The sequence below is a fragment of the Salminus brasiliensis genome, chromosome 12 (genome assembly GCF_030463535.1).
Source record: "Salminus brasiliensis chromosome 12, fSalBra1.hap2, whole genome shotgun sequence".
Lineage (NCBI taxonomy): Eukaryota > Metazoa > Chordata > Actinopteri > Characiformes > Bryconidae > Salminus > Salminus brasiliensis.
In genome coordinates, this window is record NC_132889.1 from 31,998,638 (window position 1) to 32,010,727 (window position 12,090).

The window sequence follows — 12,090 nt, forward strand, 5'->3', positions numbered from 1 at the left end:
TGTGACTTGGAGTCTGGACGCCTTCCAGACCACATTAATTACTTAGTAAGAATGTGTGTGGGATCTCAGGCTTGTTTACACATGTGTAAGATTATAATGCTCAGACAGTATGCCGCAGACAGTACGGTACTGGGTATACAACTCTAGGGTTGTCAACATATGTCAGACTTAGAGCTTTAAAATGTCATTCAAATATTTGCACCAGTCACACAATTAAATGAAATTGCAAAAAATAAATAAATAAATAAATAAATAAATAAATAAATAAAAAATACATATATATATAGTGTCCAGATAAGATCGGATTTTACCTTACAGCATGTTCATTTTCTTCCTGTAAACAGCAGTTTCTCCTCAGAATTGTCCTGCTCTGAGAGGCTGTTTAGAGGAACAGTGGTGGTTCTACAACTTCATGGAATAGGTGGTTCTTGCATTCCCATAATGGCCCTATCAGAAAATGCAAAAATATGTTTCTGATATCATTGTGGATCCCTAGTATCAAAGGTAAAGATGGGAAATTCAGGTCCAGAAAGTAAAAATCCATCAACTGTCTAAATGGAAATTTCCGGAACTGAATTTTGCATCTCCACTGAACTGCTCTGCAATTGCTAATCTTGCATTAGGAAGAAAGTGAAAGCAATGCTTAAAACCAACGGTGCCAAAAAAGAGTTACTGGAAGCAGTGACCTAGTGACCTAGAGCAAGGTTGCCTAATCTCTTTTTTTAAACCAGTTTTTATTAATTTGCAATTAATTAACAATTAGTCTTATGAGATGACCTCCTGCTTGTTTGGAATGAATACCTGCAGCCACACCAGCTATTTGTGGGTAGTATTGGGCTCCCCCGCTATAGTAGAACAATTGTTAGTTTCCTTAAGGTGCCTTTCAAGCAGGTGGTTTCAATCACGGCCTATGCAGGACTTTTCACCTGAGACGAGACAAATCCAGCTTGGCTTTAGATTTCTCCAGTGTGAATTTTTGTTCTTCTCTGTTCCTTTTGGTCTGTTTTCTCTTCAGCAAAAGCCACCACTCTGTTCAGCAAGCACACCAAGGCCATTGTGTGGGGAATGCAAACACGGGCCGTGCAGGGAATGCTGGACTTCGACTATGTGTGTTCTCGTGCAGAGCCCTCGGTGGCAGCCATGGTCTACCCCTTCACGTAAGCCTCCTGTTAGTTCTATTCGGAGGGAAGTCTGGGATTTCTGCCACTGCTGATAGACCCGTGTGACCGTATGCTTCCATACACCTCCAAATTCAGCTACTTCCTTCGCACCATGGCCTTTGGCACACCCAAATGCAGTCACTACATTTGACCAATTATCAAGATATTGAGATAACAAGGTTGTCCATCATACCTAATTGTCAGATGGATATGTTTGGGTCTCATCCATGTGTATACATTTGCACATCTGTGTCAGCAATGGGTGCAACTTAAGGTAGTTGGATTCATTTTAAGGGGTATCCACAAAGATTTGGACACATAGTGTATCTATATAAGGTTTCCTGAAGATCTGGGCCTTTTAAAAAACATTCAGGGCTATAGCCCAAACTGCCAGTAGCCTGGGTAAGTGGTTTGTGGCTGATATCTTCTTGTGGTAAACTTTGCTTGTATTGCACACAGCCTCTTCATGACAAACTGAAACTGAATAGTCAGCAGGGCAATCACGTGCACGCCCACAGAACCTATGTGGCAGATTATGCTGATGTGCTTCAATCTAAGTATTAAGGGGAAGGAAACTCTTCTGCATGTTATCCACAGCCTTTTAGTTTCTCTTCACACACTCCACTGCCTTTACAGCTGCAGTCTGCATGGCTGCACACGAGACTCTCTACTGAGAGCTATGCAGTCTCTGAAGCTAAAGTCTCTAAAGTAATGTCTCATACAGTATTTGCAAGATTTCTACATTTTTCAGTGATGTTGATGTGTGATGTGTGTGTGTGCCCATGTTCTTGCAGTGGAGACCATAAGCAGAAGTTCTATTGGGGTCATAAGGAGATTTTGTTGCCTGTCTATAAGAATATGTCAGATGCCATGAAGAAACATCCCGAAGTGGATGTGCTGATCAGCTTTGCTTCTCTGCGCTCTGCCTTCGACAGCACCATGGAAACGTTACAGTACCCACAGGTCTGAACTCTATGTTACCAAAGACACACAGATATTACCACATGATACCAGTGCAACACTGGTATTTAATAAAATAATGAAATAAAATTATGTATATATTTCATAATAATTTAATAATTAAATAATAGATAAATAACAGCAATAAAATTATAAATTACATTAAATAAATATAATTAAATAAAAAATTAAATAATATAATAATAAACAATTTAAATAGATAAAATAATAATAATAATTGCATAAATAAGAGAATAAAAGCAGATGCAATATATTGCCCCCTGGTGGATTATTTCTATACTGCAAGAACAAAAAACATGATTTCTAAGTTTGAAATGACTTAAGTAAAAGGTTAAAGGCAACTCGTAGTATGCCTTTCCTGTTCTATATGTTTCTGATTGTTTACAAAAACCTACTGTGAAACAGCTGCAAAAACATCTGATGTATCAAAGTAAAAGTCATAAAGTGTTATTTACTGATCAGAAGGTCAAATAAACACACAACAAGGTTAATTGTCCAACAAAAGCTATTTTCTGCTGATAAGTAACACTTTTGCTGTTCCGAACCTGAATAGTGCACCACTAGGAATTGAGTTCTGCTGCATCTGTAACTCTAAATGATGACGAAATAGAGAGGATTTTCCCTCTATAACACAGCGATGGGCAGCGACCAGATGTTGACACTACCACGGGTTGCTGTGGACGTACAAAGCAGATTTTAAAGACTGTGCTTTGATCGGCTATTAATTCAGATCCTGTGTGTGTGTGTGTGTGTGTGCGTGTGTGCAGATTCATACTATTGCAATTATAGCTGAAGGCATCCCCGAGGCACTGACCCGCAAGATCATCAAAAAAGCAGATGAAAAAGGCGTGACTGTCATAGGACCAGCAACGGTACAGTAAACATGCATGTGGTATATAATGTTGTGTGTATATATACACAGTTGTGTTCGGACGTTTACATACCCACATCTTCTGATTTTGGACAGCAGCTTCTCAGTCCATGACAATGTAATACCTGCTTGACTGTAGACAGTGACACCAGTGTTCTCACAGTTCCTGCAGGCCTGTGCCCTGGTGGTTCCTGGGTTGTTCCTGACCACCCAAACCATTTTTTTTGGGATGTCTTCCAGACTTTGGAAAAAAGTGGCTACACCTCCCAGTAACTTGATCTGAACTGATGGTCTTGGAATTGGCCGATGTTTGGAAATAGCTCCAAGAGACATTCCTGACCTGTGTATACTTATGATCATCCTTCTCAGATCTGCTCTGAGTTGTAGTGAATCATGATCACTAACAGGCAGTTAAGAGGACTTAGTAACTTATAAGCTTCTGACCACAACTATATGTTTAAGCATCATGTAGGATTAAATGTATAGGGGTGAATATTTATGTTCTTTAGGTTGGAGGCATAAAGCCCGGCTGTTTTAAGATCGGTAATACAGGCGGGATGCTGGACAACATCCTGGCGTCCAAGTTGTACCGGCCGGGCAGCGTGGCTTACGTCTCTCGCTCCGGGGGCATGTCCAACGAGCTTAACAACATCATCTCCCGTACCACTGACGGAGTGTTCGAGGGCGTTGCTATTGGGGGAGACAGGTGTGTACATGTTTTACAAGTGTGTATGTCTCTGTGGGTGTACCCGTATGTGTACATGTGTGGGTGGGTCCAACATACGTGCACATGTGTGTTGTGAAAATTGTTGTTTTGTGCGGCAGGTACCCAGGCTCAGTGTTTATGGACCATGTGTTGAGGTATCAGGACTCACCGGAGGTGAAGATGATTGTTGTGCTGGGAGAGGTGAGACATGACACACACACACTGTACCCTGTGATGTCTTATTTATTTATTTATTTTATTATTGGCATAAATAGCAGTACATGCTATTCAGAGAGCCAATCGCTGATCTGCAGAGTACCGAGTATGAGACCTCAGTATATTAGAGGTCCTTGAATTATAGGATTGCAGTGTCATACTAAGAAAGTCTACTGGAGACTATGGCTCAGGGCTAGATGGATTCCTCTTTTGGGACATGATCATTGCCTTACACTTGTTGGGCTTTGTAGAGGTGACCTTCTAGGTGTAAGCCCATTTTCTGAGGTTTTCCAGATCTTTGTTAGGATTTATACATTAGATTACAGGTACATAAGGCTTATTGCAACTAGTAGTAGATGTCACATCACTTACTGAGGCTAAAACGACATAAATATTGACAAAAGCAGCTTTTATGACAACTGCGGTTGTTGGAATTAGCCTTTATGTCAGTTATAAAAGGCTTGCATAGGTGTTATGTGGCCATCAAAATGCTGCCTTTCATAAAAAGGTCTAAATATCCCTTAAAGAGTTTAAGCTTAAAGTGACGGCTTAAAGGTGTCGATTTTGGAGCCGAGGCTTGTAGTTGTTTAGAAATGGCTCCATGACATATTACTTGTCAGTAAATCTGTGATCATCCTTCTCAAACCCCAAACTTTCTTTATTTCTGTCATTCGTTCTAGATTGGAGGTACAGAGGAGTATAAGGTTTGTCAGGGCATTAAAGAGGGAAGGATCAATAAGCCTGTCGTCTGCTGGTGCATCGGCACCTGTGCCACCATGTTCTCTTCTGAGGTAAGTGTGTATGTGTGTGAAGATAAATTCCTGAGTGAATTCTTTGCAGATTATGAAAGAGATCCATAAACGTCTCCGGCCTGGTTTTGTGTGCAGGTGCAGTTCGGCCATGCTGGAGCGTGTGCTAACCAGACCTCAGAAACTGCAGTGGCCAAAAACAAGGCCCTGAAAGAGGCTGGAGCCTTCGTACCAAGGAGCTTTGACGAACTAGGAGAGATCATTAAGTAAGACATACACATAGTCAAGGCCAGATTAAGATCTTCCGGTGCCCCTGATGACCTGGCAACAGCCTTTGCTCAGTTCATTCTTTAAAAAATCTAACTCCTCTGCGAAGGCCTTGTTAGGATCAGTGTGAGTCATCGGCTCAGTTGTTAAGATGACTCATGACAACAGTGCATGTCTTTTGTTTTGGTTGTGCTTGGGTTGTGTTTTATGAAGGTTACTACTTATTTGGCCAAATTGAAAGTCAAAGCAAATGATAAAGTTCCAGGAACCCCTGCAAACACTGAGGAGGAAGCAGGGCCATGGCGGAGACGCTAGTTAAACATAGAGCACGAGTACAGTCGGCCAGATGGCTACATAAACAAACACGATAGACATAAACATAAACACAGAGCAGAAAACAGGGCTGACACAAGGGCAAGGTGGGCGACAGTGTTAATTTTGACAGGTGATTTAGTCTTTTGACTAAAATGTTTATTAGTTTTAGTTACAATTTTATAATTTAGTTGTTGTCAATTTTAGTCTAGTTTTAGTTGGCGAACTAAACAAGTTGGTGAACTAAAACTAAACTAAAAGCATTTTAACCAATTTTTAATGAATTTCTAAAATAATTTTTTCTAAAAATAAATTTAGTCATATGCCTCCTTGCACATTTTAAGCTCTGTAAAGTTATTCTGATATTGGATATTCAGCCAAAAATCACGTTTCGCCCCTCCTAGATTTCAAGACTTTATACCAAACATCAACAGGTGTTACGTATCTGAAACCGTGTCCACACTTTAAAGACGGCCCCTTGTTTTGACGGTATGTTTTAGGACCGTTTATGATGACCTGGTGAGCCGAGGTGTGATTGTGCCTGCTAAGGAAGTACCCCCTCCCACTGTGCCTATGGACTACTCCTGGGCAAGAGTGAGTAGACCACTTTTATAATTTAACCTATGAACTGTGATGTTACTAGAAACCATTTGATCATGCTTGTTCTTGTTTTCCAGTTTGCAGTGATGTACTCGTACTTTAATGTGTTACAGTATGTATTATAATGGTTGGTGGTTGGTGTGGCGCAACAGGTAACACCACTACCTGCCACTGAGCTCCCACTCCATGTGGGAGACTGGGGTTCAATTCCCGCTCTGGGTGACTGTGCTGCGCTACACCAATAAGAGTCCTTGGGCAAGACTCCTAACACTACACTAACCCACCTCTGTAATACGAGTAACCCTGAAAGTCGCTCTGGATAAGAGCGTCTGCTAAATGCCATGAATGTGAATGTGAATTATAATTATAATACATCACAGATACTCTGGCATAGTGGATTACGACACTGCCTTCCTCCTCATGGTTGGCTTTGGTTCCTTGACTGGGCACTGGCCCTAAACCCTTACCAATTACTACCAAGTTTTACATTCACCTACCTGTGTATACACAGCAGCATACCCTACGCTATACCATATATTGTGGCCTGTGTCGCTGCGACAGGCTGCGGCATAGGGTATGACATTGGCTATGGCATACATTTGACGCAGAAGCATAGATTGGCCTTTGCATTTGAATCAGTATGTGAGATAAATGGCTGCACATGAAGACTGAAAATTCACACTCCTTCTGCCTTGGTTTAATGGCCATATGGACTCTCCTCTCCTCTGTCTTCTCTCTCTTTCATTGCAGAAATGTTATTAAAAGTAAACAACAGCTGCAACTCCACTCACACTTGGTCGCTATTGTTTGTAATACACCAAGAGAGTCAACACAGTGGCATTAAGAACCCCCCTTGTCAGACTGTCTGCAGAGCATAAAGTATAAACACTCACAGCGGCATAGGCCTCTTGCACAGAATCATAAATCGGCCTTAACCCCTTAACACTCCAAGGCCTATTCCACACTAAGGCATATTATTCAGTACATACAGGAGCTTCTATATAAACTGGCGGGGCTTTTTGGTAGAATTAGGAAAAAATTGGTAATAACACTTTCAGCCCACAGATGGGCCATTGGCTTTTTAAGGGCTTATTAAATGTATTACTTGACAAAAGTCTGTTAACATCTCATCACCAGTTATTTCCATTGATCAGTTATTCATTTTATTTAATTTATTTTAATTAAAATTTCTAAAATAAAAAAAACTAGTAAAGCCTCTCTGCCTGTAGTGTACAGTACATGCATGATCCCTTCTCTCCCTTTCCCTCCTCCTCTGTCTGCAGGAGTTGGGTCTGATCCGTAAGCCGGCATCCTTCATGACCAGTATCTGTGATGAGAGAGGTCAGGAGCTGATCTACGCTGGAATGCCCATCACAGAGGTCTTTAAATCAGAGATAGGTCTGGGGGGAACCCTAGGCCTGCTCTGGTTCCAGAGGAGGTGGGTGTGTATGTAAGATCTGATCATTGTTAAAAGAGAAGAAGTGACAGGGTAATTTATGGAAATGAAGGACATCTGTTTAATACAAATTAAACACACTGAATTCTGTTTGTGTGACAGGCTGCCACGATACGCGTGTCAGTTCATAGAGATGTGTTTAATGGTCACTGCGGATCACGGCCCTGCAGTGTCTGGAGCCCATAACACCATTGTGTGTGCCCGTGCTGGCAAGGACCTCATCTCCAGCCTCACATCTGGCCTGCTAACCATCGTAAGACCACTTTCGCTAACTTTTACTTTTGAATATACACTATATATCCAAAAGTTTGTGGACACTCCTTCCAACGAATTCAACATCTTTACGTTGCACCTACATTGCAAATGCACACACACAGCTTGTTTAGACACTATAGAGAAGTATTGTCAATAGAATAGGACTCTTTGGAGCAGATAAACACAAACCTATTGGCCCCATGCCTAATGCCAGTATTGGACTAGAGGGGCATAAAGCCCCCCAGCATTGAGCTGTGGAGCAGTGAAACTGCGTTCTCTGGAATGATGGATGGTGCTACAGCTGCCATTATGGTTTTAGATTGGATATACATGTTTTCATTAATTAGGTTACTAATAAGGTCATAAACACCTTGCATTATTAGTGGGCAGCCATAACATATATATGTATAAAAATGCAGATTTATAAGGTGTTTATAACCTTTTGGGTCTGAAATGAACATTTGAATATTAATAACAATAGCTTGTGTGTGTGTGTGTGTGTGTGTGTGTGTGTGTGTGTGTGTGTGTGTGTACAGGGGGACCGGTTTGGTGGTGCTCTGGACGCTGCCGCTAAGCAGTTCAGTAAGGCATTTGACAGTGGAATGCTTCCCATGGAGTTCGTCAACAAGATGAAGAAAGACGGCAAACTGATCATGGGGATCGGGCACAGGGTCAAATCTGTGAGTAAACACAACACAGCTAGATGTAAACACTGCTGCAGTTTTGATCTTCAAGATCTCTGCTGTCATGGCAACTTGTAAACTTCCTCTCTCTTTGCTATATTTAGAAGCTCCCCGGACAACAAATGGTCAGCTTGTGTGTTTACAGTGGTAGTAACTTCAGGCTCCTGCAGATGGCACTGAATAAGAATGATGGGGCTATAAATACATGCAGGGTGTGCGACGGGATACATAGATTGAGAAGAGGTCATACAGTGCATGAAATATCACATTAGATGTGTGGAAAATGGGTCACAAAGAAGATGTTAATGACTGGCAAAATGGAGTGGTTGTTATTTGGGCGTACGAAAGACCATAGTGTGAAGGAAGTAGCTGAATCTGCAGGTGTATGGAAGCGTACGGTATTACGGGTCTACCAGCATCCCTACACGTTTCTGCCTAGAATTTCCTGTAGACTGGGATTTCTGCCACTGCTGGTAGACCTGTATGACCGTATGCTTCCATACACCTGCAAATTCAGCTACTTCCTTCACACTATGGACTTAGAGTAGAGACACTCCTTTTTACCAGTCATTAACATCTGCTTTGTGGACCCACTTTCCACACATCCAACGAGACACTCACTGCACTGTACGACCTCTCCTCAAGTCCTGTCACACACCCTGCAGATATTTATAGCCCGATTATCCTCGTCCAACACCGTCTGCAGGAGCCTGAAAATGTGACTAATTCGGGAAGCTTACATGGTTATGGTTAATGAAAGGTTATGAAAGGTTATGATTTGTGCTGTTTCAGATCAATAACCCTGATATGAGGGTGCAGATCCTGAAAGACTTTGTGAAGCAGCACTTTCCTGCCACTCAGCTACTGGATTATGCTCTGGATGTGGAAAAAATCACCACCTCTAAGGTACATTAGTGTATGTGTGTGTATGTGTGTGTGTATTAATTGATGATGGAAAAGTTCAGTCTGAAAATGTCTCCCTGTATTTGTGTCTGTCCCAGAAACCGAACCTCATTCTGAATGTAGATGGTTTTATTGGTGTGGCGTTTGTGGATCTGCTCAGGACCTGTGGAGGATTCACACGGTGAGAACGAGGACTGCAGAGCACCATACTCACATTTACTGATGGTTCTGATATGCCACTGAACGGTCCTGCTCTCTCTCTCTCTCTGTTAGTGTAATTACATCAACATGTTGTTCTCCTTTCTGAAAACATGATAATTAGCCAGGAATCGTATGGGCTCTTGTCCCAGGCCGTGTCTTTGTAACTGCATTCCTGCGTGGAACATCAACGTCTCTGATCTCTCTGATGTTTTACAGGGACGAGGCGGATGAGTTTGTGGAGATCGGAGCTCTGAATGGAATCTTTGTTTTGGGACGCAGTATGGGCTTCATTGGTGAGTGTGTGATGTTTGTGGTTGTGTGTTTATCATATGTCTCGTGTATTTTTAGAGAAAATAAGTGTTTTCAAATTTATTTTAAAAATGTGTAACTTCTTATCCTTTAATCCCTTTAATAGTTTTTCTGCCCCATTTTCTTTCTTTTCTTTCTCTCTGCCTTTCTGTTTTCTTTCTGTCTTTATTTATTTGTATTTATATGAATATATATTTATATCTTTTTCTTTCTTCATTTCTTTCTTTATTTTTTTTACGTTCTATTTATCCTTTTTGTTTTTTTCTTTTATCTTTCTTTATATTTTTGAATATTTCATTAATATTATTTTTTTATTCTTTCTTTCTTTCCTCCTGTATTTCATTTCTCTTTTCTCTGCATTTAATTTCCTTTATTTATTTCTCTTTTTCCTTCTTTCTTTTTTTTTCCTTCTTTCTTTCTGTTTCTTTTTTATTTCCATCTTCATTTTTTCTTTCTATTTTTATTTTTGCTTTCTTTGTTTTCTCTCATCTTTTCTTTTTTTCATTCCTTCTTTCTTATTTTTTTTGCTTTCTTTTATTCTTTTTTATTTAATTTATCCTTTTTATTTTCTCTTTCTTTTTTGCCTCCTTCTCCATTTTCTATTTCTTTCTTATTTTCATTTCTTTGTTTCTTTCATTCTTTGTCTCCCTCCGCCTCTCTTTTTCTCACGCTCACTCATTCTCTCTCTCTCTCTCCTCCCTCTGTCCACAGGCCACTATCTGGATCAGAAGCGCCTGAAACAGGGTCTGTACCGCCACCCTTGGGACGACATCTCCTACGTCCTACCTGAGCATATGTCCATGTAACCTTGGAAACCTTGCAGCCCATCACCTTCACCCTCAACTGTGACCTCCGCCCTCTAGGTGTAAATGTAAGGGGGAGGTTGTGTGCTTACTGTAAGGTGTGTTTATAATCTGTGACGAGCTCTGAACTGCTTAACTGTGAACATGTTGGTGTGGTGTCTCTGTGCAGTCTGTAAGTCCAGCTGTAGTGAACGTAGTGTCTCTGTATTCCTGTAATCCTGATGTATAATGTTGCCAAAATGTAAACGGCACATAGTTAAAGGGAGAGTTCACGCAAATAGTATGAGGAGTGAAAATGGTGTTGTAATGGACACGCTTACAAATGAATGTGCTGCGAAGGGTTCTTTTAGAGCCATTAAAGAACCAGGTTTGGTTCGAGGAGTGTAGGAGTGTAATAGCCTTTATTATGGTTTAAGAACCATTACATTGACCTCTTTAAACTTTTTAAAGGTTCTCCAGACATGCAGCTCCTTTACAAGAATGGCTTTCATGGTTCTTTTATAGTGTCACCTAAAGAACCCTTTGCAGCACCTTACTTTTTAAGAGTGTTAGACAGTCTATAATGGTGTTAAGAGAAAATTGCACTTCATTGTAACACAATGTGTATTCATGCGGTGTATTCAGGGCATTGAATTGAACCCTCTCTTTGGATTAGTGTGAACTTCCTGCAGCCTTTGGTGAAAAGTGCCATGTTTAGCTAACAGTTTGCCGTTAGCGACTACTAGTGCAATAATGAGCTGCGTATAGAGCTAGGCAATAGCTTTATTGTGTGTTTAAATATCTAACTGAGTTAGTAGTGTCGGGAAATCACAATGTAGTGCACTATTTTTGAGAGTAGATGAATGTATATATAAAAAAAGCAAATAACTATTTTGAACGGTGGTATTTTTAATGATGATGTGTGCCAAAGTGTTGTCCATAATGTTTACAGTACACTAATCATTATCCAGCGTAGCCCACCTGTGCTGACAAAGATGTACTAGATGTCCAGTATGTAATGCCATTCCATGTATTTTTATTTCGGTATGCCTTAGTTAGGCTGTGCTTTTATGAATTGTGAAACACTAAAGACCCATGTTCAGCTATCTCTCATTCATTCATAATAAATAAATAAATAAATAAATGACTTTCTGAAATGCACAATACTGCCCCGCTGTACCTTATTCTGTACATCTTAATAGGCTAATTTTTTTAAAAGTTTCCTAATATGTCAAACTGTATTTTTATTATTTCACTATTATCATAATTGAAAAGAAAATCTGGCGTAATCAAAACCGGTCTGGAAAAAGCACCGAATCTGAAATCTCTTGACTCGTTATGTGTGGCCCACCAAAATGTACATACACCCAGTCCACTAGCGAAAGCCCTGGTCAAAGCTGGCGAAACAGTAACACAGGGCAGCGACTTCAGGAGAATATGGTGTTGATACTGGAGAGCAGCTCATCACCTCCAGACTCTAATGCTAGACAACGCTAGCTTTTAGAATCTCCTCTCGCCATCAAACACTTCCTCAGACACAACCTGTATATTTTATAAGACTCAAGAAAGCCAAACCTAGAGAAGCGAGCTGGGGCAAGGCCAAAAGTGAACCAGCTACAATCTCTTAGCTTGCTAACAG

At 40.7% G+C, this 12,090-nt stretch overlaps 1 protein-coding gene across 2 annotated transcripts in view; it reads left to right on the forward strand.

The window, feature by feature from the left end:
• The window catches only part of aclya (ATP citrate lyase a), a 41,651-nt gene extending 30,068 nt beyond the window's left edge, over nucleotides 1-11,583 (forward strand). For both annotated transcript variants that reach the window (XM_072693557.1, XM_072693556.1), the window contains 15 exons: nucleotides 1,016-1,157; nucleotides 1,955-2,123; nucleotides 2,909-3,013; nucleotides 3,522-3,718; nucleotides 3,838-3,919; nucleotides 4,615-4,725; nucleotides 4,822-4,949; nucleotides 5,763-5,856; nucleotides 7,146-7,300; nucleotides 7,421-7,571; nucleotides 8,110-8,253; nucleotides 9,049-9,162; nucleotides 9,258-9,340; nucleotides 9,577-9,653; nucleotides 10,381-11,583. In XM_072693557.1, the coding sequence (XP_072549658.1) occupies nucleotides 1,016-1,157; nucleotides 1,955-2,123; nucleotides 2,909-3,013; nucleotides 3,522-3,718; nucleotides 3,838-3,919; nucleotides 4,615-4,725; nucleotides 4,822-4,949; nucleotides 5,763-5,856; nucleotides 7,146-7,300; nucleotides 7,421-7,571; nucleotides 8,110-8,253; nucleotides 9,049-9,162; nucleotides 9,258-9,340; nucleotides 9,577-9,653; nucleotides 10,381-10,475 (1,847 nt within the window). In that variant the 3' untranslated portion in view covers nucleotides 10,476-11,583. The remainder of the gene's footprint in view (nucleotides 1-1,015; nucleotides 1,158-1,954; nucleotides 2,124-2,908; nucleotides 3,014-3,521; nucleotides 3,719-3,837; nucleotides 3,920-4,614; nucleotides 4,726-4,821; nucleotides 4,950-5,762; nucleotides 5,857-7,145; nucleotides 7,301-7,420; nucleotides 7,572-8,109; nucleotides 8,254-9,048; nucleotides 9,163-9,257; nucleotides 9,341-9,576; nucleotides 9,654-10,380) is intronic.
• The last annotated feature ends 507 nt before the right edge of the window (nucleotides 11,584-12,090 follow it).